The 26,665-nt window shown below is 37.9% G+C and overlaps 1 protein-coding gene across 1 annotated transcript in view; it reads left to right on the top strand.

The window, feature by feature from the left end:
- The window catches only part of EXT2 (exostosin glycosyltransferase 2), a 79,347-nt gene that overhangs the window by 12,394 nt on the left and 40,288 nt on the right, over positions 1-26,665 (top strand). Inside the window, exons 6-8 of the mRNA XM_051621067.1 lie at positions 2,137-2,276; positions 3,795-3,888; positions 24,411-24,542. Coding sequence (XP_051477027.1) covers positions 2,137-2,276; positions 3,795-3,888; positions 24,411-24,542 — 366 coding nt within the window. The remainder of the gene's footprint in view (positions 1-2,136; positions 2,277-3,794; positions 3,889-24,410; positions 24,543-26,665) is intronic.

The following is a 26,665-nucleotide window of genomic DNA, read 5'->3' on the forward strand; positions in this document are numbered from 1 at the left end:
GAAGAGAACTGGCACATGCCAAGATTGTTAAAGTACTTTCCTTTCCAGAGCCCTGCATGTCCCTTTGGAATGTCTGGCTGATAACAGTGGTGATGTGAGGAGACGTATTTATAGTAACCTTTGTCTAGACAGGAAAAATGGTTATCTGGGCAGATGAACATGTGTGTCCACATCTGGGATTATTTTTTTTCACTCTCAGACCTTACTAGAGTCTCTTTCACCTGCTGCTGTGGGATCTAGTGAGTCAGTGGTTAAGATGTGTGTTCGTTTTCTCAGCTCTTTTCATTCCTGCACCCTTTTCTTCTTTTCCTGTCTGAGAGTGGGGGAAGGAGGACTGTGATCACAGTTCATCCTTTCCAGCACTGCCTGTGCTGACTTCCTACTGGACAAGCTCTTGAACTTCTGGGTTGCTAATGCTTCCTGTTTGCAGTTTTCCCTTAGAGGAAGTTTTCAAGGCATATGTGTATGAGTACAGGTCTTATGATTGCAGTAGGAAACAAGTGAAGAGCTAGCAAACCCCCTTGTATTTCCTAGTTCCATTTTGATGTTTTGCTGCCCTGCTGAGTCTCCTGTCTGCTTTTCCTCAGGCCACAGAATGCAAGCTGGAAAGATGTTTTCCTATCTGTGGGAGCCCCTGTATCAACTTCGTAATTCTTTCTTAGACTTTGGGATTCTACTGACTTGGGCTTTTTCCTTCTTTGTGTAGCTGAACTCTACAAGCATTTATTTTGTGATCTTGAGTCTGTAGCAGGATTCCTCAGTGGCAGTGAGAACTAAAGTTGCTATTTACAGGATGAGTGCAGCATAGTCAAGAAGTCTTCTTTACTGCATTTTAAACTTATGGCTTTCTGTCTTGTGTGTTGTGGATATGAGTAAGTGGATTATATTCTTCCTTTTTGTAACAACTTTTTGTATCTTTGAAGATCCCTTTAGCTCTCTTCCTCCTGCTCTCACCCCTTCAGAATAAGTAGTATTGATACAGTCAATCTTTCCTTGTAGATCATACTTTCAAGGTAAGAAGCATCCTTTTTTTACCCTTGGGTGCATTACCCAAGACTGAACACACTGTTTTTTCTGAGGCCTTTTATTACTGAAAAGAGTGAGTGATTCTTTCAGTTCTCTTACATTTTACTTCTGTTTGCATTCTAACACAAACTGTTGGTGGAGTCATTTGTTTTCTTCAACCACACAACATTGCTGACATGTGAATGGCCTCTCTTTTCCTATCTTTTTGGAGGAAATACCCTCTTCTGCAAAGTGCAAAACCTAGCCAGTTACTTCATGCTTTATGTTTGTGCAGTTGGTTGTTTTTATCTAAGTGTTAAACTCTATATGTATTGGTATTTTTAGTCAATTTATCTATACAATGTAAATTTCTAATCCTGTTATCTATTATGATTGTTAATCCTAAAAAATTGTAGGTATTGTCAGATCTAATAAGTGTGGTTTTAATCCTGCTAGTCAATTAATAAAGAGACACATTGAATACTGTTGCACCTAAGAAAGATGATTTGGTCCCTCACTGTTTTACCTGTGAGCCACTGCTGAATGCTTGATACAGGTTCTGTAACTATAATTTATGTAACTGTAAAGCCTATGAGGGCTTTATATAGCAGAAGATTTCTTAATTTGCCTCTGAAAATGCTATCACAGATAATAAATGCCTTTTTGGAGTTGAAATATGAAATCTATTACTTCTCTGCTGTCCATAGAACTGGATTGCCCTATAATGGAAGAAAATCAGATTGGCTCTGTACAGTTTGTACTCAAGAAGTTCATGTTGATGCTCATCTTGTTACACCAAGCTTTCAACTTTTTTCCCTTGGATTTTCTCCGTTAGAGTTTTGAAGTTTGGCCATTACAATAAAGCATAGAAAAGTCCTGTTAGCTGATTTTTCATCTCTCTACTTACAATATTTTTTAACCTCTGGAAGATAAAGTTGTGTAGTTATTTTGAATTAGCTGATAATTCAGAATACATTGGTTGGACAAATCAAGCCTGTTTTCCTTTTTTTTTTTATGAGGGGGAGGACAGGAAAGCGTAATGCATATATACATGCATACACATGTAGGTAATACAAAACTGACATTCCCTTTTTTTGCCTCATCTGCATGTTGGATACCATTTGTTGACAGGAGTCTACCTTCTGTGTCGTTCTACGTGGAGCCCGCCTGGGACAGGCTGTGCTAAGTGATGTTCTTCAAGCTGGCTGTGTCCCAGTCATCATTGCTGACTCCTACATTTTACCTTTCTCTGAGGTTCTGGACTGGAAGAGGTCTGTACCCTCACTATTGCACGCTGAACCACTGCATAAGAGACTTCATTGCATTCAGTGATTTAAATAAGAACTGTGTGATAAGTAAAGTGTACTGGGCATTACAGGGAATAGAATACCGAGTAAGGTACATGAGCCTTTGCCCTTGAAAGGAGTGACAGCCTTTTGTTATCCTGTAGCCAGTCATGTTTTTCCTAATTAAAAAAAAAATAATTTGCTTGAATTCAGTGAGGACTGTTCTGCATTCAGGCTCTTCTAAGGGACGTATATGCTAAAATTCGCATCATCTAAATGCTAAATTCTCTATATTGTATCATGATTCCTAAGTTCATCTGAGACTGTGTGACGGATTAATGCTGGGCCTGTAATTAAACAAATGACAGATGCTCTCTATTAACCCCTGTTCTTTCCCAGAAAGGGAAAGGGAGGAGAATAAGGGAGAGAGATTTAGAGGTTGGAAACTAAACTACATGTCTTTATTGAAAACAATAATGATTAAAAAGAGAAAAAAGTAAATATAAATAGACCCAACATTGTGCTCCCATGCCAGCAACGCTTGGGTCACCACTGAGGCTGCAGGGCAGGCCCTCAGAAAGTCCTGGACTGTGCTTCTGGAGTATGGCAGATGGGAACTGGATGCACTGTTCAGGATGAAAGGCATACTAATGGACAGAGTCCTCCCAGGACACTGGCCATAGAAAAGAGCTTAACCCTCATGATCCTTCTGATTCATACTGAGTATGATGCATCTAGGATGGAATCTTCATTTGGTCAACTTGCCACCTCTCCAGTCCACTCCTCCCCCCAGGGTGGTCGCAGGTGTGACCCCTATTCCTCCCTTGTGTTTCTGGAGTGTAAGATGTTTCTCAGAACCAAGCAGTAGCCTTGGTTCTCCATACCGTTCTCCAGCAGTAACTAAGATTTGGTCATTATCAGTCCTAGAAGCAGACACTGAAAAACATGCTGTTAATTTCAGCAAGTGCAGTTGCTTAAAAGAGACTTAACTGAAAAGTAAAACTACTAACAGGAAAATTGGTTCTGCCCTGGCTCAAACCAGAACAGACCGAAGGTAAAAATTATTTTATAGCTGAATACACTGTGTCAAGAGCTTAGGTTATTCTCCCATGCGTGCATGATGCCCAGTACAAAAATTACTAGTTCATATACATAGCACTGTGTATGCTATTGCTGTTTTGTCACTCCAAAAATCTCAGCTAACAGCAAGTCAGTGACAGTCCAGATATGAGAATTCAGGATTTCTCTTCTCTGTCCCTTCCATATTTGTTAGATTGTCTCTACAGGTCAGTCCACAGACTTTTATGGCACTATGTATGAGCAGACCCACTGGTGTTGTGAAGGAACTGCTAGAATAATTCATTACACTGAGAGAAGACTGCTTCTTTCTGCTGATATTTTCTGAGTAGGACAAGATTCTGGGTTGGAAAAGCTGCTGACATCTTTTAATGTGGAACTTCTTTCTTCTTGTCTTACCATTTGTTTTCTGGTTTTTGCTTGTAGGGCCTCTGTTGTCATCCCTGAAGAAAAGATGCCTGAAATGTACAGTATTCTCCAAAGTGTCCCCCAGCGACAGATTGAAGAGATGCAAAGACAGGTAAAATACTCATCTGTATTTAAGTTAGTTTCCCTCATTTGTGGTTGAAGTGTAGGTTCATACATATATCTTACTATGAAATCGGTTGGAATGGAAATGGGTCCATTGTGCTCTCGTGCTAATATTTTGATGAATGACCCTCTTCTTTCTGCTGAATGCAGGCATTCACCATAGCTTTTAATGTTGTGCCTCTGCTCACAACTGATGCACCTATGTGTGTTGAACAGCAGCTGTTGGTTAGTACTATGTTACCCATCAGGTCAGGAGGTTAAGGGTATAATGTGTGTGACTGAGCTTGCAGAGCACTTCAGTAGGCAGACCAGTTGCTGCAAGCAGATTTTCTCCAACCTACTATGTTAATGTACAAGCTGTTGTGAAAGGTGTTAGAGCACCCTTAGCATCTACAGTCATCAATGCCTCCCCATCATGGGTTGCAGAATCTCCTGAAGCATGAAATTGAGGTTCTGATTATCTGCTTTTTCATGTAAAGGTCATGTGGTATTTGCCATGAGTGGACACTGCTGGTTTCTTCCAATGTAGTCAAATTTCTCTTTCTTTTATTTTGCCGTTTCTGTTGTCCCCTTTTCTTTCTTATTGTATCCTGGGATGGAAGCTCTCCCAGAATGCAAATGTGCTGCCTGCTCTCATACATTAACATATTTTTCATGAAATCACCATATATGTTTTGTTTCTTTTTCCTACATGATATTTAAGTTGTATTAAAGAAGTTCAAGAGTCTGTCTTCCTCTCAAGAGAAGCTTTGGTTTGTAGATAAATTTTAATTGCTCAAAATGTGAGGGAAGCATTAAGTCCAAAATTTTGTAAATATTTTAACTAAATTAACAATTCTATAGGGAAGCAAATGTTACTTGTTTGGTGACTGGAAGAGTTGAGATCATGAACTGCCCAAACTTGTGAACGAAGTCTCTGTCTACAGGACATATGGTCTTCTAGTTTACTCCAGTTGATGCGAATTTCTGTTAGCTTTGCTGTTATGGGCACTCTGATAATCCATTGCATTAATTCTAGAGCTCACACATAAAGTGCAAGCTCAGCAGCTGAGGACTGTTAGCTGTGAGAGAATTTTCACAAAGGGTAGAGTTTTCTTGTCAGACGAGGGGTTAGGATTCAACCATGTTGTTCTTTTGGTCGTTGGAATACATAGAGATTATTTTTTTGTGCCAGTGAAGATGATGTTAACATATATTGTCAACTTGTATTTAGGATCTTTCATCTCTGTCACCTTATTGTACCTGAGCATATATTATTATAAGGTAGAGAGGTCCTAAAGTTATCATGGACCTGGGGGTTCTAGTAGACAGGAGGACGACCATGAGCCAGCAGTGTGCCCTTGTGACTAAGAAGGCCAATGGCATCCTGGGGTGCATTAGAAAGGGTGTGGTTAGTAGGTCAAGAGAGGTTCTCCTCCCCCTCTATTCTGCATTGGTGAGGCCGCATCTGGAGTATTGTGTCCAGTTCTGGGCCCCTCAGTTCAAGAAGGACAGGGAACTGCTGGAAAGATTCCAACGCAGAGCCACAAAGATGATTAAGGGAGTAGAACATCTCCCTTATGAGGAAAGGCTGAGAGAGCTGGGTCTCTTTAGTTTGGAGAAAAGGACACTGAGGGGTGACCTCATCAATGTTTACAAATATGTAAGGGGTGAGTGTCAAGAAGATGGAGCTAAGCTTTTTTCAGTGATGACCAGTGATAGGACAAGGAGTAATGGATACAAATTGGAGCATAGGAGGTTTAAGGTCAATATCAGAAAAAATTTTTTTACTGTGAGAGTGACAGAGCACTGGAACAGGCTGCCCAGAGAGGTTGTGGATTCTTCTTCACTGGAGACATTCAAGACCCGTCTGGACGCATTCCTGTGTGATGTACTGTAGGTGACCCTGCTCTGGCAGGGGGGATTGGACTAGATGATCTTTCGAGGTCCCTTCCAACCCCTATGATTCTATGATACGGATTTTCCTAGTGAGGAACTGAGGCATAGAGAAAGTAAGAGCTAGGTATGTAGGAAAAAAGTAAGCTATCTGATCTCAAGTGACTTTTAAAGACACACGGGCTTTCTGTAGTCGAATTTCTGCAAGAATTGTGAAGGCACATTTTTTTAATTCCCTTACCCAACCTTAGTGACAGTCATCTTTTGTGTGGTCCTTAAGAAGTGACCCAATGCATGGTTTTTCAGGGTGTAGCCTACAACGCTCTGGTTATTTCTACCTAGACAGTGCTAAAAGCTGTGTAGTGTATATTAATAATGGATATGGGTGGAAAAAATAAACTTAAATTTAGAGGTAAATATCTTCTCACACCTGAGTTCTGCTGCCAGCTTCGCTTCATTCTCTGTCCAGAGTCTGCAAATACCGGAGCAGCCATCAGGGGTCTCCTTTCTCTTTATTCCCTTCACACAAATGAGCCATTTTGGTGGTGCTCACTGACAGCACGAATTCCCACCAGGGGTGGGAAGTGGAAAAGTAGCTTTCCTGTTACCACTCCTAGAAACATGATTTTGCTTTAGTTTCTTTTTTTTCTCTGACTAGGGGGTTTTGCCTAATAAAGCTTTAAAGCTGAATTGTCTCTTACTAGTAAAGTGTGCCTTAATTTTCTTATTGTCCATTTTACTAATACCCTAAAATAAGTATTTCATGTTAGTGTCCTTCCACAGAGAACACACTTGAAATTATAGAAAGCTTAAACAGTAGTTGTGAAGTATGAAATCAGGAAACAACTGTAATTTGTGAACACATAAAACAAAAGCAAAAAACCAAACCAAAACAGACAAAAAATCCCTAAACATTTACAACTGAACAGGCCAAAAAAAAATCCTCTTTAATCAGATTATGTGTAAGTTATCTGTATTATCTGTAACTCTGTAAAATTAAGTTAAAATAGGAGATATTTTAATCTCCAGAATGCAGGTCGAGTCTGTGTCTGGAGTTAATTTTGGTAATGGATTATAGATTATTTGTAGTAGTTGTTGTCATTGGGTCCAAAGCATAACTGAACATACTGAAAACTGTGATTCTATTGGCTGAAGGTGGGAAGTTTGTTTTTCTAAAGCTTCCTCTCAACATCTTGATGCTTTTGTGGAGGAAATAGTTGTGTGTTTTGGTAGTAAGAGTATCAGGTTAAAATCACAAGGTCATCTGTTGTTCTTTTGTTTTTAGGAATGTATTTTTGTCTGTATTTTGAGGATACTTAAAATGTTATCTATACATTTCATGTCCTGTCAGCCTTATTTACAAGGTCAAGTCCCAGTGTTAAGCATCTGTGAAATTCCCTTGCTGATACGTGGTTCTATGATCTAGCCATCTGATATGGTGAAGAGGTACTTAGTGACTGATATTCTGGGGACTACCAGTAACCTGATTGCTTTTCCTCACTGAACAATATGCACTAATATTCCACCTGTGTTACAGATTTGTGTTTCCTTCCTCCTCATCAGTCTCACAGCAGGGAGCAGTTGCACACTTTACTTGCTGTCTTTTCAATTTAAATGGTTTGGGAAAGTATCTTAAGACTTTTTTTTGGTTAGACAAAAAGGCTTCCCAGATTTTTTTCAGTATTTTCACTTCAGCAACAATATGTAGGAATTAATGATTAAAGATTAAAAAATAAGGGGAAAGCAATGATAGAAGAGAGAATTTGACATTGGAATGAAACTTTTGAGGAAGCTAAGGATAGTTCAGAAGCAATGTCAATTTGTCACAAGTGCTCTCTTTTGTTTCTCAGACAAGGAATTACTAAAATGAAACTTGGGTAATACACATTTATGAAATGAATCTGCAGTGAACTAGAGTTATTTATGCATGTTTATGCATAAGACATATTTATGCATTATAGATGTGATCTATAGCAGTTGAATTAATGTACTTTTTCAGTAAATTAAGAAACCTGTTGACATGTTATGACATTGGTTGAGATCATCCTCTTTTTAGTCAAACAGAACAAATTCTTGCTCTAAATTTCTTCTGGTTTTTAGTAGGATGAAGCATGTATTCATTATACCTATCAGACTTTCTGGATCTGACAACCTTTGTGGCATTAGAGCCTTGCTGTCTGGCTACTTTGATTTCAGTAGTTGTCTTGATTGTGATGTGATTATTATCCTTAGTTGGAAAACCTCATATTTAAAACAAATTTGATTGTGAATGTTAGCTTGCCAGTTTTCTTTGTTGATTAGGTACTCATTTTGCAGTATTATATTGCAGTTGGTTCTCTGGATATTGTGCATCAAGGTTAAAAAAAATATATATATATGTATTTTTATACAAGCATTTTTTTTAACTTGAGATAGATTCTCTGTTATTAATGAGTAAAATTTTCTCTATGCCTTATTTCTGTTTTGTTTCTGAAAGTACTTCTAGTCAGTCATACAACTGCTGGAGAAGAGAGGCTCTTGAAGAGAAATCATTACTTTTAAAAAACATAAAAACCTCTGTTTGAAAATATTTTCTTATAGTTTGTACACTGATCATGACTGTCAGGAAGAGGATGAAGTACATGTGCTTTGGAGTCATCATTTGCTAGGATCTATGGCTGGTATGACCTGGGCTGTGATTTCCTACAACACAACTTCATTTTGCTCGCTTGTTTTGTCAGACCGTACAGGATATTAACCAGGAATGAGGTTTATTGGTTTGAGCAGAGCTGGAGTGTTGGAAATCAGAAATAATTTCTACTCTCCTGAATTATACTTGATTGTGCTAAGATCTCTGGAGATCAGCCATATTAACTTACGCTTTTATCATTGAAACTTACAGAACATTTTGCCCTCAACAGTTTCCGGTTCAGCTACCTGTCTTTAATCACAAAAGGGAACAGTTCCTGTACTCATAGCCTAGTCTACAATGTTAAGCGAAATTGTTATATATTTTGAATACTACATGCACAGTTCAAGTCCATGAGAACTGGACACTAGCATAGATAGCACGTATAAACTCAAACATCTTGAGCAGCAAAAAGAGCCTCTGCTAGTGGAGCTGCTAAAATTAATAGCAGTCTGGATGAAACTTATGCATCTCGGGTATTGCTGTCTTGTCTGTTTCTACTGTAATGTTGTCATTCTCATTTTCTTTGAAGCTTCCTTGAACCATCCCCCTCTCAAATGGTTCCATATGGAGTCTGAAACACTGGCAGAAGTGCCCAGAGGCAAGTCAATAAGCAGCTCAGCTGCACAGCTACTGATCCAGCAGACTTGATGCTGCATCCTTATGCTTTCATTTTCTCTGCATCACAAACCAGCACCCAGGTAATAGCAAAGTTCTAGAATTGGAGGGGCAAGAAATAGAAGTAAATGTCATAGACCTATGTGATAAGAGAGTGAAATTTGAAATTTTGTCTTGCTTCTGAAGAACAATTAAAGAAGTAAAGGAAAAAAAGCAAACCAAAACTTTGCTGGTGTCTGCTTATCCCATGCCTTGTATAGTTTCCCTCTCAACATTTATTTCTAATTTTTTTGCTTTGAAAGCCTGTTAATCTCTAGAAATGTATTTCTCCACTGTAGTTGGTACATAAATGTCCTTAATTTGTATGAAAGTTTTCTTCAACTTCTGCACCTCTGTGCCTTTTTTCCCTTCTTTTTGTGAGATGTCTATCTCAATATACAGACATTTTGTAAATATTTTCCTCACTAAACATCAACATACTTGGAAGTCTTTTAGCACAAATAGACTCATTAAGGCATAGGATTATCAAAGTACTATGCAATGGGAATAGAAGAGTTATCTCTCTGTTTATTTAAGCTTTCTTTCTCATTGAACAAATTTTAGGTAAGGACTTAATTTTCAAAAGAAGGCATTGTGTGCCAGTTCCTTTTTGACTTTATGACATTCCCCACTTCCCAAAAATAAAACCTTTGAATTAATACCTGGAATAATGGATGACTTGGTGCACTCTAATAGTACAAGAACGAAGAGCTAATGTTCTGGAGTGCAGAAATTCTTTTCATCATGGTTTCCTAGGGAAGCAAGGGTATAATTGCATACAATGTGCATAGAATCATAGAGTCATCAAGGTTGGAAAAGACCTTCATGATCATCAAGTCCAACCATCTGCCCTACATCCCCTAACCACTAAACCATCTCCTGAAATGCTTCATCTACCCAGTTTTTTAACACCTCCAGGGATGGTGCCTCCTCTGTTATCCTGGGCAGCCTGTTCCAATGCCTCACCACTCTTTCTGTGAATATGTTTTTCCAAATATCCAATCTGAATGCTGATTTCTCTTCTGATTTCTGTTACTGCCCGGTTTCAGTCAAACTTCAGAGAGGTGGCAGTGTTGGAGATAAAAAAATTCCATAAAAGTAGGTAGCTGTGTAGAAGGTAAGCACCCCCAGAACAGCATGTATTTTGAAGGGCAAATTTGCAGCTGAAGCTAACAGTAGTAGAATAACTGCTTGCAGTTACCCCTTGTGAATGAATGACTCTGCTTTGAGAAAGTTTTTATTTGAGACTGGCACATCTTAGGCCAAAGAAATTCAGGTATAGCATGACCAAGTGGTAAAGTGAGAAATGAAATTCAGTATGCAGAGGAAGGGGTAGATAGAGAATTTAAAACAGCCTTGTCCTAGGCAGTGAAGGCCTCTCAGCTACCTGCAGTCACTTGGAAAAAAGTTTCTAGAGCCATAATAAATGTGAAAATACAAATTCCATCGCCAATTATGGTTGAGAAAAGTAATATGAAGAATTTTTAGAAAAGAGGTAGTTAACAAAATGGAAAATACTATGCCACTGCATAAATCTCTTATATGTCTGCACTCTGAATACAGTCCATAGTTACAATTCTCTCATCTGAAAGACAATAAATAGAGGAAGAGTGATCAAAGGTTTAATAAGAAGAGTGATTAAAGAGCCTAACACTCTTCATCTTGAAAATTAGTTCATTAGGATGAGGGGGAAAATATAATACACAACTATAAAATAAGGTGACAAAGAAAGTTAAAGGATACGACTGTACGTTGTTTGATACAGTTTCACTTGATGTTTCTTAGGTCTTATATTATTGGTAATCTGGTCTAAAAAGAAAAAAAAGGTGATTATATTTTCCCAGAACTTAGAGCTCGTCTGTGAGACTTGCTGCTTCAGCATTTTTTGAATGTGAGTGGAGGGGTTTTATTGGCATAAAGGGTGAATGAAGAAATCCAGAGAAGAGAAATAGGTCAGAGAGTAATACAAATATATACCCTCTGGCTTAGAATGTCCTGAATTGCAAACTTCTGGAAGCTGGAGAGTACTTTGGGAAGTGGTGGCTTGTGCTTGCTGTGTCTGTGTGTGGGGGTACCTAAGTGACCTGCTGTGGACCAGCATCAGACAATACAGGTGCAGAAGGGCATTTGGTCAGAGCTGGTGTGGTTGCAGTAATGCAATGTCAGGACTGGGGTTTCCTGGAAACCTTGGTATTATAATGCCTCATAGAATAACATTGTCAGATTATTAGTGGGTTTTTTATGTGTATCTTAATTTCACTGGCTGCTGAACACTTCAGTGAGAGAATATTGAATGTGATGTACAGTTTCTTCCTGTGTATGAACAGATAATTCACTTTCCTGAAGCTCTGCAAGATGCTATCTCAAATAGTGGCCATGCAGAATTACTGTTTTTTATTAATTAAAGTTTTAGATAATCACAACCGCTTGTCTTTTCAGCCTGTGTGGACAATTAAAAGTTACAAAGGGATGTAAATTCAGTGTAAAGAATATGGGTAGAAAATGTAGTTTGCAATGTTTGTTCCCACAGCCAGAATAGCTCAACAAACTATCCTCATTTTTCTAATGCATGTCCTATATGCCTCAGCCCTGACCTGAAGAAAAGTTCAGACTCCAGGTCAAAGAGATCTGAAGACACATGCATAAATCAATGACTTGTTTTAGTGCCACGTTAAAACAACATGAGTGGCTGGCTTTTCTGACCCCTCCTCCCTTTCATTTAATGTACTTCTTTGGCTCTTCTTTAAAGAGGGCTCTGTAGAGTAATTTCAACTCTTATCAGCTTGCTGACAGCTATATGAGCCTTTCTGCTGGCTCCAGGCAATCACTGCCAGCGTGTGAAACATCCCATTCTTACAGTGAAGTGTCCTGGATAGAGTTAAAGCTAATGGGTGGTGGAGTTTTCCTGTGGGTGGTGCAGCTCACAAAAAAAATAACTAAAAAAAATATGGGATTTAGTTCTTGTTAACCAGTTAAACGGAACTTCATTTCAATATCTGGACTCTGAAAGCTCTTTGAGCATAGTTAGATTTTTACAAGTCCTTTTAATGAGAATATTCCACTTCCAGCTGCAGTTCTTTCCCTGACAGGGGACAGCTTCTGTCTTGGGGTTCTTTAGATTCATCATTATCAAATTTAAATGAACTTTCATCTGTACCATTTGTAGCATTTTAAGGAGTGTGACTAGAGAGGCTAACCCTGCTTTAATCCTCCCAGAGTGCTTCAGTGGAGCTCTGGGTCCTCCATAAATGTCAGGCCTGGACAATTTGCCATTTTATCAGATGCAGTGAAGTTAGTTCCAGCCCTCTTACTCCTCCCCCAGAGGAAAGATTTGTTGCTGCAAACAGCAATGTAAAGACAAAACTTTTTCCTGGCTTACTGCCAGGATCACCAGGGGAGTTGTAGAATCCTTGGCATTTATATATGAGACTTTCATTGCTCCCCCATCCCCCTCTTCGTTTGTTGTGGAGTCCTTATCCTAGAATATTTTTTTTCCTGTTGTCTGTCCTGCCCTGTTGCTTTCCAGAATGAAGAAAACTGTTTTCATGCTTGTTGTACTTGGTCTTTGTGGTATCCCTGAGAAAAGAGCTGAAAAATTTGAGAGAAATCAGCACCTCAATGAATAGATTTTATAGGATGCAGTTGTACTGTCATTGTGTCTAGGTTTGCAGTCTCTAAGCAGCAAAAAGTTAAAACTCCAACTGTAAGAGGGAAATTACACTGTTTTAAGACAGTATTACTTTTAAGATTACGTTTTAAGAGTCTATATGTTGTTGCAAAGTGGACTTTTGGTGCTTACCCTTTGCAGATTGCTATACACAGCTTGGAGAGACTACAGATATACCCAGATGATAAAAAAATTGTAAGAGCATGTACTTCTTTTAGAAAGAATATTTGAAAATACTCTCTCATGCAGATGAAGCAGTTAGCTCTCCCAGTGTTTCACTCATTCTTTGTTACTCTGCACTACTCCTGCTGCTGCTTAGTCTGTACCACACCACATTTCTTCATCAAATTCACTTGCTCCACTTGCCCTTCATTACTGAAGGTGTTACAACTTTAGCAGTTGCCTGTATAGTACAAATACACTGCATTGCTGTAATAATTCACATATAATTGTATTAAATACTAGTAAATACACCTTGGTCTTGTATCCATTTTACTGATGACTGGATAGAAGCACAAATAACTTGTACAAGGCCAAATCATAATATTAGTAATGGAATTTAGAAATCCTGGATCCTTTTTTAATGACTAAATAAGTTATCTTACAACACAGTAGGAAAATTTGGCCTTTAAATGACAAAGATTTTACATGTTCTATAAAAACAGTCTGCAGTCTGCCATCTTTAGATGACTTTTTCTTTAATCTTTCTTTGTAAATTGTGCAGATATATCTAACAGTTTCTTAGATGCCTGTATTTAGGAAAATTATGTATCTTTGTTACAAATGCAAAAGTGAGCTCTGCTAGGAATGTACTGTAATGTCCTTGGGCTTGTAGATAGTGTAAATTATATCTAGGGGTCCTTTCCCCTCTGCTCTTTAGAAATTAAAATGGCACCTAGCTCTAGTTGTCTTTGAATATATAATCTATCCTGGTGGCTTAAATCTGTACAGATGCTCTGGAGAGGAGGATCATAGAGGTGTGCATATTCCAGGATCCAAATAATAGAGTAGGGAATCATGGATAGAAGTTGTTAGATTACAGTGAAGCTTAAGAAGTAGTTTCCTGCAACCATACTCAGCTGGTAATGGACTTCTGGTCCCAGGGGTACGCAAAATACTTAATCTTGGTTCCCCCACACAGCACAGTGTACCAGAAAATACTTCCCAACACTGTAGCAAACAAAACAATATCACATGTTGAGGCACTGGGAAGAACTTTCCTGATCCTGAATCTGGTGTAAAGCCAGAGCATGTGTGCAGCACCCATGAACTAACTGTCTGAAATGCTTCAGTAAGCTAGCAGCACCAAGCTCAGGCTCTGCGCTCTTCCTCTCACCACTTACTTTGTTTCTGATCTGTTACTATCTGTGCTTTGGTAGCCAGAGCTTCAGGGAATCTCCTGTGTTTAGCAGCCAATGGTTCAGGGTATCTCCTGACACCTGAGTTCCATCTATTGCAAAGTCCATGCTATGTATGTGTTGAAAGAGAGAGAAAACTACTTCTTATGTCAACTTTTTTTGGGGTAGCAAGGACTTCTGCTTTGATGTTTATCTTTGATATTAATTTATTTTTTTTTTTTACAAAATTTGGCTTCATGCAGTAAAGAATATTCCTCTTTAGCATGCTATTTCAGATGTTTGCCAAGAATAAATAACTCTTGCTGATGTCTACCAATTATTTTGTCAATATATAATTATTTTCAGTCCTGTTCCATCGCAGTGTGACCACCACATAGTATTGTCCCAATCAGCAATTATTAATCACCTTATCTATTTCATCAGCCATACAGCCATGCACAGTTTGGGTCATGAAGGATGAGGTATTTTTACATAGTCTGTGCTAAAATAAATTATTTTTAAGATGTGGAGGAAAAAAGCAGCACCATGTCCCAGACTTATGTTTTTTCCCATAGATACAGAAAAAACCCCAATGGCTGTAAGTCATTCAGCTTTTATCCTTGTAGAAGTCAGTAAAATATATCTGTATTTGAGCAATGCTGGCAGTAATGTCTGTGGTTAAAGTTGTCAATGTTGAGAACTGTGTGTATAGGAATGTTTATGCTTATACAAAATGGAACTATACAGCTTACAGGAAATTGAGCAAACTGTTTCTTCATCAAAAGGGCAAGTTCTTCCTGGTGCAGAACTTAAGCTCTGAAATTGAGGTATAGGCTGATTTTTGACTGCTATAATATGGCGGTAACCCTACCTAGATTTTTTTTTTTCTTGCTTCAAAAAGCTGTCCTTTCATGTGTATGATTGACACTGGGCTTGCTTAGTGTTTGGCTTCTCTAATCAAGGGAATTTAAGCTTCTGTTCTCCTAGCATTAGTGTAGCAGTCATGGGAAATCTCAAAAACAAGAGAGATCTTGTTGCAGCAGTTGACACAAATAAAAGCAGTTGTGCTTTTATTTATTTATTTTTGATGCTGGATGCTGATTAAAAGTTTCCAAGCATCCTTTAGCCATGTTTTAAAGCCAACCAGCACAGAGCAGGGCAGCTGCTGAGGAGGGGAGATGCTGGTGGACATAGGACAAGATCACAGTAGGAAGCATCAGTGTGTGTAACTCAGAAAGCTGGGAAAGGTGTAAACAGATCCCCAATTTATCTGTAGAGTGGGCTCTCCAAACACTGTTTTATTGGCCAGTGGCTCCTGCTTTACTAACCTTTAACCTCTGCAATACTCAGAGGTGCTGCCCACCAGCCAGCCTTGTCTTTGAACCCCCCTTGGATCCTGCCACCTCAAAGGCTTGCAGTCAGATTCCTGTGTTTTGCTTGGGACCTCACCTCTCAGCAGGATGCCTGCAGCAGGGAAAACCGATCTACCCTGAGAACATAGACATATTTGAAGGTAGTACCCCTGGGACTAGAAACCTATTGCTTTCAGTTTCAGGGGCTGTCCATCATTTGTCAAGAAATGTGGCTAAAATGTCCCCCCACCCCCTGACTTGTGGTCATATAGCAGTTGAATGTTCTCTGCAATTACATGCACATACTTGTTTTCAGTTATTTTCTGGACTGCTGTTGAGTCAGTGATAAATTAAGTAGCTCACTGTCAGTCTGGTTTCATGTGGTTAACAGGGAGTGTGTAGAGGACAAACTTAACATTAAAAGGATGGTACAAATCCCAGTAATTTTGACTTCTCCTCAGGTTGGGTGTACCTGCCTCTTCACAGTAACAGCCCGGTGACACTGGAGTAATTAGAGAGCCCTACAAATTCCTGGAAAATGGAGGGAAAGTGTGGGGGCTATTTTTTTGTATTTCTACATCATTTCCAACGATGATTATATAGATACGACTATCTGGAAGCCAGAGTATGGTCCATATTACTCTCTTACAGCTATATTATTTCTGTGGTGTCAATACATGTAATTTGGCTGTAAATAGGAAGACAGAACTGAAAGCCCTTTTGGAAGCAATGGGAATTCAGTAAATGGTAGCCATTTTTACATGATGTGTTTTTAAAGCTCTTAGTGCTTTCTGAAACTTTAATTTTTTTCTCATCCTGCTCCTTTACTTGCTGGTTTTGTCCCTGAGCTTTGCAACAGTATTCCTAAGGGTGGTTCCTGGTTGCTTGTACTGCTAATACATATTTGTTGTCTCCATAACTGAAATGTATTTTGCCAGTGGATTTGAAGTGTGCCAGGGCAGTAAGTCACGTTTACTGGCTGGCATAGTGTTGCCTACTGCAACAGAGCTGTGAAGTTGTCATGCTCATTAATCAAAGACACAAGTTTGAGGTGCAGAAATATATGGAGGGAGGGGAGAATGCCAGTGCTAAATGGTATTTTAATCTATTCAAATCTTATGTTTTTGTTATTTTTAAAACTAAGGTACTGTGACTGGAATATGAAATAGTGTAAGTCTGTATTTTAGGGGTCAAAATAATGCAAGATTTCAAAACCATATAAAATGTTACCACCTAGTGTGAAAGAATGAGAACTATTCTGTTAAAATTCTGTTAAAATTAGCTGCTTCTGTTTCATGTATTTGGGACAGATTTTAAGCAGAAAGGCTCATGCTTGTAACAGATGAAAACATTAAAAAGGCAAACAATAACAAAAACAAACCCAAAAAAACCCGAAAAACCCCACAGATTATCTGAAAGTGTGGAAACCGGACTAAAAATGTTAACTTTAGCAGATATGTTTCAAAGAACCGTTCTTGTTTCTACATAGTACATGCTGTTGTATATATGGTTTACTATCATTTACACAAGTGATTCTTTTCAAAGTGCCAAAGAGGAGAATCTAAAGCAGGCTGCAGAGCAAGAAACTTAAGATTAATATCTGAGCTTGCACTAACATTTCCTTTACCCTTAGCTCTCATGAGTCAGCATTTGTGAAGTAATTTACAGCAATAAAACTGCGAGCCAGTAGAAGCGAGTTACTCCCAAGTGGCTGGTATGTGAAGAGTAAGACTAGCATTTTGAACTCTGACCTCTGTCCCCTATGAATCAGCAGCTTCAGAAAGAAAAAAAAAAGAAATTTGGATAGCGGCAAAATTTAGTTTTCACACTCTTGCATCTGAAGTAGACAAAGTTGCTTGTTTCATGGCTGAAATTACTACAGTGGAGAATATTGAGCCGGGTGACTAAATCTACCTACGACATTACTTTTGAGGAGATATTTTTGGAGAATGAATTACAATAAAAAACAGCACCACAAAATGTCTAGAATATCTAGAATTTCTTTCTTAAAATGTAGGACTGTAATGATACAAATTCTTGTTTTGATTGGTCATCCTGCAGAAGTGTCTTGAAATTAAGGGATATGCCTCTACCGGCCACTCCTGTAAGTTGTGTAAGTTAAACTGGTGAATTTTTTTCAGAGCTTTTGTTAGGAATCATGCATAGCTCAGAAACAAGAGTTGAAGGAGCAATATTAAAATTCTCATGTGCCATTGGAAGCAAACCATAGTTTAGGTCAATTTTGAAAGGTGATTGTAATCTTCTGAATTATTTTCATTTTTTATAGAAAGCTCTTAAACTTTAAGCAAGTTAGTAAAATGTTACCAGTACTGCATTGATTTAACTCTTTAAATTCCTACATAGTAGTCTGTATAGGGGGACAAGAATCTAATTTTTATTTGATTGCCATTTCTAAAGAGGCTACCTCCTGTTTTGAGTAATTGCAATGGAATCCCAAAAGTGAGCTAGATTTTCAAGCATGGATCTTACATTTTTCCATATGAATTATTTTTGAAAAATGTATCCTACATTCTTGATTGTTCTCATTTCAAATCTTCATGCCTCTCTGGGTAAATGAAAGGGCCCTGAAATTATTTTTGAAGATGTGGTTTTAAAGGAAAGAAAGATCATGGCCCACAGTTGGTCACTTGCTCTGTCTTCTCATGCTCCCTTAATAAGAGGAGAATGTATTTTTCAGAGGGTATTTTAAGGTACCAGAGCTCTAAGATTTCTTTCTAAATTACCGTATATTTTCTCACTGATTACAGAGGGAAGATTGAGTCAGCCAGCTTTATGTGTTTTCATTGTGTGATATTGTTAAGGATCCTAAAACCTTTTTTTGTAAACCCAGATTATTCTTACTTTCTGGAAACAAGTTCCTATCTAATTCTTAATAATATTAAGTCTCCTGTGGGTTTCTCATAAGCTTGTGTAAAGAAACAAAGATGGCACTGGTTTTAGCTGACCCAGCTGGTATCATCTTTGCTGCAGAACTGCATACTAAAAGTAGTATATGTGATTGGCAAGGAAGTTTTTGGAACATGGAACCAGCTATGAAAACAGTATGGTCGTCCAGAAAAAGGGGGCAGATTACAATTTCTAGGCAGAAAAATGTGGGAGTTGGAGGTTATAGGGTTCTTGGTCTGAACCCAAAATGAATCTTGGGAGACTTTTTATAAAATGCTTATTACTCCAGAAGAGGAACTTAGGCTGTCTTCTGTTCCATTTTAGCTTGAAGCAGGGGAGTAGAGGGCTTGAGACCTCAAGCTTGCTATCTGATTATTATGTATTATCAGCTATCCTCATATGCATCTTTCGTATGGGGCAGAGATATAATAATAATAATTCAGTTTATCTTGAACGTCAGTAGACTTATCTAATTCTACTACACAATGGAAAGAGGTTATGAGGAGTGTTGCCTGTGGCCAATTGTAGTAGCTGTCTTGATAAGCAATAACTTGTTAGGTCTTCAGTAACTTAAAAAAATGTAATTATATTATGGTATCAAATGTAACTTAAAGCCTGAAGGTCTTAGTGGAAGAACTTCCATGCCCAGAGCTGTAGGTGTTTCTTCTAATAACTTTTATATCTCTACTGAAGGTACACATCTTAGCAAAGGGGTTGCTACAGTGACTTCAGAAGCATTGTTTAGCTAAATATTCGATTTCTTTTTACAAATAATGAGAGGATGAAGTTGTATTTTTCTGTTCTTCTGTCCAGCCTAGAATTTGAAAGGTCTAGAACAGTTGAGTCTCAGAAAAACTCTGTGAGGTGAATCTTACACATACTACTGAAAGGCTTAAGTAGAAACAAGCAATCAAATGAGTGTCAAGCATTCATCTGTAAATAAGTAGCAGAACCAAGATTAGAAGTAAGATTCCCAAGCTTCCAGGCTAGTGCTGCTGAAGCAGCAAGGCCTCATGCTTTTCTTCAGCCAGACTTCCCTAACCCATCTGGTCAGGGAATAAAAACCAGAACACGAAGAGCCATCGAGAACGGAAAGCATTTAAGTAGAGTCACCTCAGTCAGTGTGAAAATGGTTGTATTTCAAAACCTCATAAACCTTTTCAAGGCATTTTGGAAATGTTGAACTCCTGCAGTGGAGCAAAATCTTACAACATCATGGCGCCTGACCTAAAAGCTGGGAGAAGTCGTGGTTTATGGGCAGTTAACTTTTACTACTCTCTTGCGAATCTTGTTTTTTCCTCTTTTGCTACCTTTACCAACTCCCACCAAATCATGGGCTGTGATAAGAGGCCAGAAGGTTCCTTTCATAGACTCTTCCTGATCTAAGTGTTACAGACTGTATTCTTTCTCTTGCCTCATGCTTAGCATTTTTATTTTCACAAAGTGTTCAAAAGATTTACATAGATCTCTCCTGCAGTCTACACCGGAGCACCATTAGTGGCATTAACACTAGAACTTATAAACATTATATGAATGGACTTTGTAACCTGATGCTATGCTGGCTTGTAAAGAGCTTATAAAGAGATACTAGGCCCCAAGTGTGTTTGTTTCTAAGGAAAATAACACCTTACCTAAATAAATGTTACTTTGTGTGAGCAGGTTACCCTATAACTGTGTGCTGCTGCCTATTGTCTTCTGTGAAAATACCTGCAAATGCTTCCATCCAGAGCTCTTGCCTGGATCAGTATGTGATTAATATTGTCAGCTTAGGTTTTTTGTCATCCATCTGGAGCTAAAAACTAGTGAAATTAAAATTTGAATTTGAATGTTTGCTTACTTGTTTGAAGAAAAGCAAAATTTCCCATAGCTTCAAGGAAGAAAATGACACAGAGTTTCTAAACCTTTTCTTCTGTCTTACAGATATTGATAATGATCCTCAAAATGTGCATATATATTTGTAGAGATAAAATAATATTTCTACATTATATTAAGCAATTTTAGCCATTACAAAAATGGTGGGTTTTCGTGGCCAATCTAGTGAGGATGCAGCAGTTGAAACAGGGATGTGGAGGAAGGAAGAGAAATAACTTAGAGCTACTGATTGGCATGACCATGTTTGTGACCTTGTTCTGCAGACCTCACCCCTTGGAAAGAGGGGAGAGTCTGATCTCAGATTCCTTCCATCTTCGGCTTCCATGGTGAGTTGTCCTGGCTTTGTGAAATTTGCAGAAACTGAATTCAGGCAAATTAATTTTGTGGGGAATTTATTGTATTACAAGAGATTCCAGACAATTCCAACCCATTGAGCAACCCAGTAATATGATGTGTTTCATACTCAGATAATTCGGTTATCTGTATTTGACTCTTCCACATGTTGGTAAAAGTGTTACAGAAAGTAATGCTTGGATCTGTCCTAGATTTTCTATTTATCTAGAAATTTAAAAGGGAAGCTGTGTTTGTTAAATACTTGTTTGCAATTCCAGAAGAAGATCCCATAGGTTAACATGTGTTCATTTGTTATTTTCACAGTTGTACAAAGAACATTTGATCCCTCTATACAACTTAGATTGGTTGCAACCTAAGCGTGATTTAGGTGTATACAAGGTTAGCATTCTCTACAAATGTGTAATCTACATAGTGTGTTTCCTGAGAAACTTCTGAAACCTCATCAAGCAGACTATTGAAGTACTAGAAGTTAATTTCAGTTCAAGTTGAAAGGAATGGTAGCTTGACCATATAATAGTTGTAGACTGTGTATAATCAATGTGGAAGACAAGATCTGTAATTATGGATCATTTATTTCAAGATCCTTAAAGGCTTTCGGGTAGCTCTAAGTAGTATGATACAATTGCAATACCTTACAAACTCTAACCAGTGTATTAAATCTGCTCTTGAGTATATAACCATTAATCTTCAGAATTTGTAGATACAGAAAAGATAAATGGACAGCTCATAAAAACTATGAAAGAATAATAAGAAAGCTGGCATAGGAGTCAGTAACAGATCTGGCTTTCTCCTTTTTCTTGTTGTTCCTGTTTTCTCTCCTGTATCCCAAATGTGTACATAGCGTATTTTTATCCTTCTTAGGTGTTAGTTGTATTCCAACATAAGCTTTTCAACCACGCCAAGTAGAAAATATATTTCAAATGGAATTGACATACATCTCCCCAGTAGAAAACTTTCCAGAATGTTTAGTAACTTCACATGCTGAGCAGCAGACACTAGCAAGCCATGTTAATCAGTTCTGCTTTATAAAAGCAAACAAGGTGGAGAGGAAGTAATGAGACCCTGAAACATCTGTTTGGAGCCTTCAAATCCCCTTGGAAGGTTTTGAGTTCTGCCTTAAAGAAACACAACTCCAAAAAATTACAAGCAACTGTGGGAACATTTTCTAGCTCTTTACAAAAGAATAATTACATAAATATTAGTCTGTAAGAAGTAAATTCCTTCTGCCCTCTTTGCCAGTTTTGCTTCTGGTATAGAGGTGTAATCTTGCCTGACATATCAAATATTCTTACAGCAAGTAGAGAATACATCAGGTCCACCCTAGTTTTTCTGAAGAAGAAGAGACCAGTTTTGATTATTATGAAACTAGATATTTGCAGGTATTACAGCATTAATAAATAATTCTAGAATTAGAACTGTACAGGAATGTGTTCATTTAATGACAATATAATACACAGTCCTGTCTGTATTTCACAGAATTAATAGCTACTTAATTACCTTATAAAGTTATATGTTAAAAGGCTGCATAAAATAGTTTCTTCTACTTAGTGATGCTTCTAGCAGTGCTTCTAAACTATTATCTAATGTGGAAATAAAATTTTAAATATGTGTTCTTACTCCTGTTTAGTCAGGATAGTTTAATAGGGAAGTTCAGTGTTCTGGTCAATTTTAATTCTTAGTCTGCTTCTGGTTTCCTTTTTAAAACAGTTGCTACTGACCTCTGGATAATATATTTTTAAGAAAGGAGGCATGGAAAAATGAATATTTAAGTCTTTGCTTCTCATGTGGTGTTTGCTTTGTTTGGTGTCTTTTTGGTATTTCAAGAAGGCAGACATTATTTATTCTTACCTGTTTACAGAATTATTTTTCCTGTGTTCTTGGTAATTGGCATGTTATCCAGCTAAATCCTACCAGGGAGACAAACAAGGAAAGGACAAGGAAACAATTCCATTCTGGAGTGAAATAGCTTTGCACTCTTTCTGGATGACAAGCTTCAGAGAAGTGTAATTTTTCTAAATACTCATCAGTCTCCTTAATAAAATGTTGAGGTACTCTAAAGTAGTAAGGCTTATGGCTGTTAATGTTTTCTCACAATAAAAGTAGCTCTCCAGAGAGCGCTTGTCTCTCTCCTAGTTTGCCTTTTTAGTTGGTTTTTCATCATAAGTATTTAACTGAACTGTTCTGAAGAAACTATTATACAAACTACCCACTGAGCTGAGTTTTAGGACCAGTGTTTCAGCAACAGGTCTTGAGTTCTTAATCCCATAGCTGACATTCAGAGTAAAGTACAGGGTAGCATACACATAAATATGTGCAAGTTTGGATGTGAATTTCCGTTTTCTCTACTTGTAATCTTTCCTGTACACTTGTAATTAGCCTAGGAATGCTGCAGCATGAACTGTACAGGTAGGGATCACTCTTCTATTAAAATGTAATGAGCTGCAGAGTGTGACACACTGCCAACTTGTTAACAACAGCTAAGTGAGAGGTGTTTTTGATTCATCTTAAAGTCTGTCCCACCAAAAGCTTGATATTCCTTCAGTAGCTTAATATTCTACATAATATTATTTAATATTCTTATAGCTGACCATCCTGTCTGTAGAGCCTTTTTGCTGTTAAAGGAATCCATAGCAAGAGTAGAATAGCACCCAAATCTGTATGTTTTCTTCAGTTGTGTTCTGGTTCTGAAAGCTTATTAACATTCCAGTTATTGAAAAAATGTGTTTTGTTCAGTTGTTCTGCGACCTAGATGTAAACACATACTCTTATATTGATACTGAACTATAGGAAGCCTGCAAATTAAGTTACCTTCTGGACACTTCAAGGTGCTGGAGAAGAAAAATTCAGTTGAAAAGATTCACGTTTCTTGGGCCAAAACACTTGAACTACATGTATTGGCAAAGCATATTTTCCTCCTGGTTGCATGGGGTCCTACAGGATCATCTGATGGTTCTTGGCTTTTGGGAAGTATGTGTATGTCTGTAACAGAGAAAAAATAAGTCAACATTTTCATTTCCAAAACCTCGATTTTCTTCCAGCATTTGTCTTACAGAGAGCAACTGGGACAAGATTAAAATTTGCCATACAGGACCTTAGCTTTAAAACAACTCATCTGTGAAATTCAGCGTATCTGTGTATAAGAAAATCAAATGCTTCCTCTCAGCAGTTTTATATTGCTGGTGTTGTAAATTAGCCTGGATTAATGATTGTAACAAATTGGCATATGCATGTACTTTCGTGTAAAAACATTAATAGTTATTTGTATAAATAATATATTTGGGTTTTGGAAGGCTTGGGAAGGTATTAGTTTTGTGGGGTTAATGGGTACTGAAATTCACTAGCTGAGCAGCTGTCCCTAATGTTGATATTAAAAGGTGAATTTTTAGTTCCACCTTTTAGGCTGACTGCTTTTCTTTGGCTATGTAGCTGCACTGTGGATTTCTCTCTGCCTTGGAAAAACTGAGTATAACAGCAATTTCCTCTTCTCTGTGGTCAAGCTGGTTTTGACGTTCTTCAAGAGGAAAACAAGGGAAAAGTATGAAAGTAACCTCTTCCTTCCAGTATTCACATTATGTTTAATCACTTGCAAAGTAATGCTGCTGCTTCTTTTTATTGGTTGTAAATTCTGTTTTTCTGGGAGGTGGGGCGGAGTTTGAAGCCTTCAGGCTCTATGGAAATATTCTAGCTACAGTAAGGATGCCTCCTAATTTAATTTTCACCTGACTTGTAGACTGCATGGAACAGATTGTATATGGCAAGCCAAAATTGTTTCTTAAGTACTGGATCAGTGCATTGTGAAAGTGAGCTTCTTTCCCTTTACAGGCAAGGTGGTTTTGGGAAGCATATTTTCGATCGATGAAAGCAATTGCTCTTGCCACTCTTCAGATTATCAATGACAGAATTTACCCATATGCTGCCATTTCTTATGAAGAATGGAATGATCCCCCAGCTGTGGTAAGTAAATTCGTTTGATCATAAAACAAATTGTGCATTTGTTTTTTCTCATTTAAAAGGTATATGCAATGAAACTTGGGAATAATTCTGTGTACATGTGTTCAAGTGTGTGTGTGTTGTGTTGGTAACCTGCGCAGATGAAGCTAATATATTTTATGACAACTGGCAGAATAGCTAGCAGTTCATTTTATGTCGTGGCAGTGAAATGTGAACTTTTAACTTTTGCTGTTGCACACACTAAATTGCTAGCTTGTTTATATATTTATTTATTTTCCATGTGTGCATGCACACACACACGCACATACACTTCTCTATTTCTGTTGAACTTAGTGTGAGTTTACTGGTCCTTAAAATTAGTGACGGTGGTGGTGGTGAAAATGCTGAAGGTCTTAAAAAATCTGCAAGGCTCTTTCATGTAATTCTGGTGAAATAGCTATTCCTGTTCTTTTTCTGATTGTATTTCTATGGAATTTGTGTTATACAGAAACAGATGACCAAAGTTTTACTGTGTTTTTTCTTTCTTAAAAAAAAAAAAAAGTTTAACTGATTGAACCCACCTCTGTTAAGAAGAAACACTGGAGTATTAATTAACCTTCTGCACCAAGCAGCTGGTTCTGATTTTTTACTATATAAAAGCCTGCAGATGATTTTCACTCATAATCAGTTAATTTTCTCTGTGTCAAAATATAAAACTTAGTTTTGTTTTACTAATAAAACCAAACTTGTTAACTGTCTCACTTTATGGTAGTTTAGAGACAGTGTCTCTGAAAGCTCAGTAGGAGTGCTCAGGAGGGAGTTTACTCTTCAGGCTGATAAGAGTGTGAACTGTTGCTGACAGAGTTAGAAGCTCATTGCTGGGTTCCAGAAGATGTTTTTCCATTGCCTAGCCAAAGGCATTAGTAATCTTCTGTTGTCATTGCAAAGAGAGCAAATGTGGCACTTGTCAATATATAAGGAAGAAATTAAGCTGCACAAGAAGTTAAGTACATACTTCACAAGAAGGGGATCAGAACCTCTTAGCACCTTTGATGATGCTAGCAAACCAAATACTTAGTAAAATAAAGAAAATGGCTTTGGGATTACTCAGGGTTTAAAGGGGACACAAAAACATCTCCTTTTTTTTCTTTTTGATATATACTTGGAAAAAAAAATTAGTCCTAGAGGTTTTTCAGTATAGGGGTTATTACCACAGACATGGCAACATATACAACTCTGAAACTGTGGAGGGACAGGTAAGAGCAATAGCATGCCAAGGCAGTGCAAGCTGTAGGCAGGAATATTGTATTGATGTGCAATTCCAAGGAAAAGTTAGAAGACTGACTGCAATTAGGCTGGAATTGGTCCAGAATGTTGGAGTTAACACCTCGTATCATGCCTCATGCCATGAATGGTCAATTCCTTGGTGGTTTTATGTCTCAGTTGAAAGAATTTTATGTTTATCTTAGTCTATGAAAATTGCTTAATATGTGCATGAATTCATTTCTTACTTCAATGTGAAACAGAAATATCATTAAAAGTTCTTTTATGGGTTGTGTAAGCTCCATGTTAGCCAGCAACACAGAGTGTTTGTGACCCTATCTCAGAGGGTCAATTAAAGAAAACAGAATTCAGATTGGGAATTCTTCAAGAGCAGTTAAACTTGTAGAGCAGCAGAACACAATCCTGTGATATCTTTAGCTGGGGATTTTGATAGTAACTCTGAGTATGTACGAAAAGATCTTTCTTTGAGGCCTTTTTTTTTTTAAGACAGCTAATACTGTTTGATTTTTACCCTCATTCTTTCATTTGAAGCAAGTAACTGGAGCCTTCTCTGGTTTATCTTTGAGATTTTTTTCTGTGAATGTATTTTATCTCTTTGAGGTGAGAGCATATTATAGTTCTGGTCTATAGGGGAGCATATTTTTCAGGACTCAGCTAATTGCTTACTTCAGACAATTTAGAAGGTGATGATCACAGAATCATAGAATGGTTAAGGTTGGAAGGGACCTTAAATATCATCAGGCTCCAACCTCCCTTCATGAGCAGGGATGCCTCACACTAGACCAGGCTGCACAAAGCCTCATCCAGCCTGGTCTTAAACACCTCCAGGGATGGGGCATCAACAACCTCCCTAGGCAACCTAT

Source organism: Apus apus, chromosome 5 (assembly GCF_020740795.1).
Source record: "Apus apus isolate bApuApu2 chromosome 5, bApuApu2.pri.cur, whole genome shotgun sequence".
NCBI classification, from domain to species: domain Eukaryota; kingdom Metazoa; phylum Chordata; class Aves; order Apodiformes; family Apodidae; genus Apus; species Apus apus.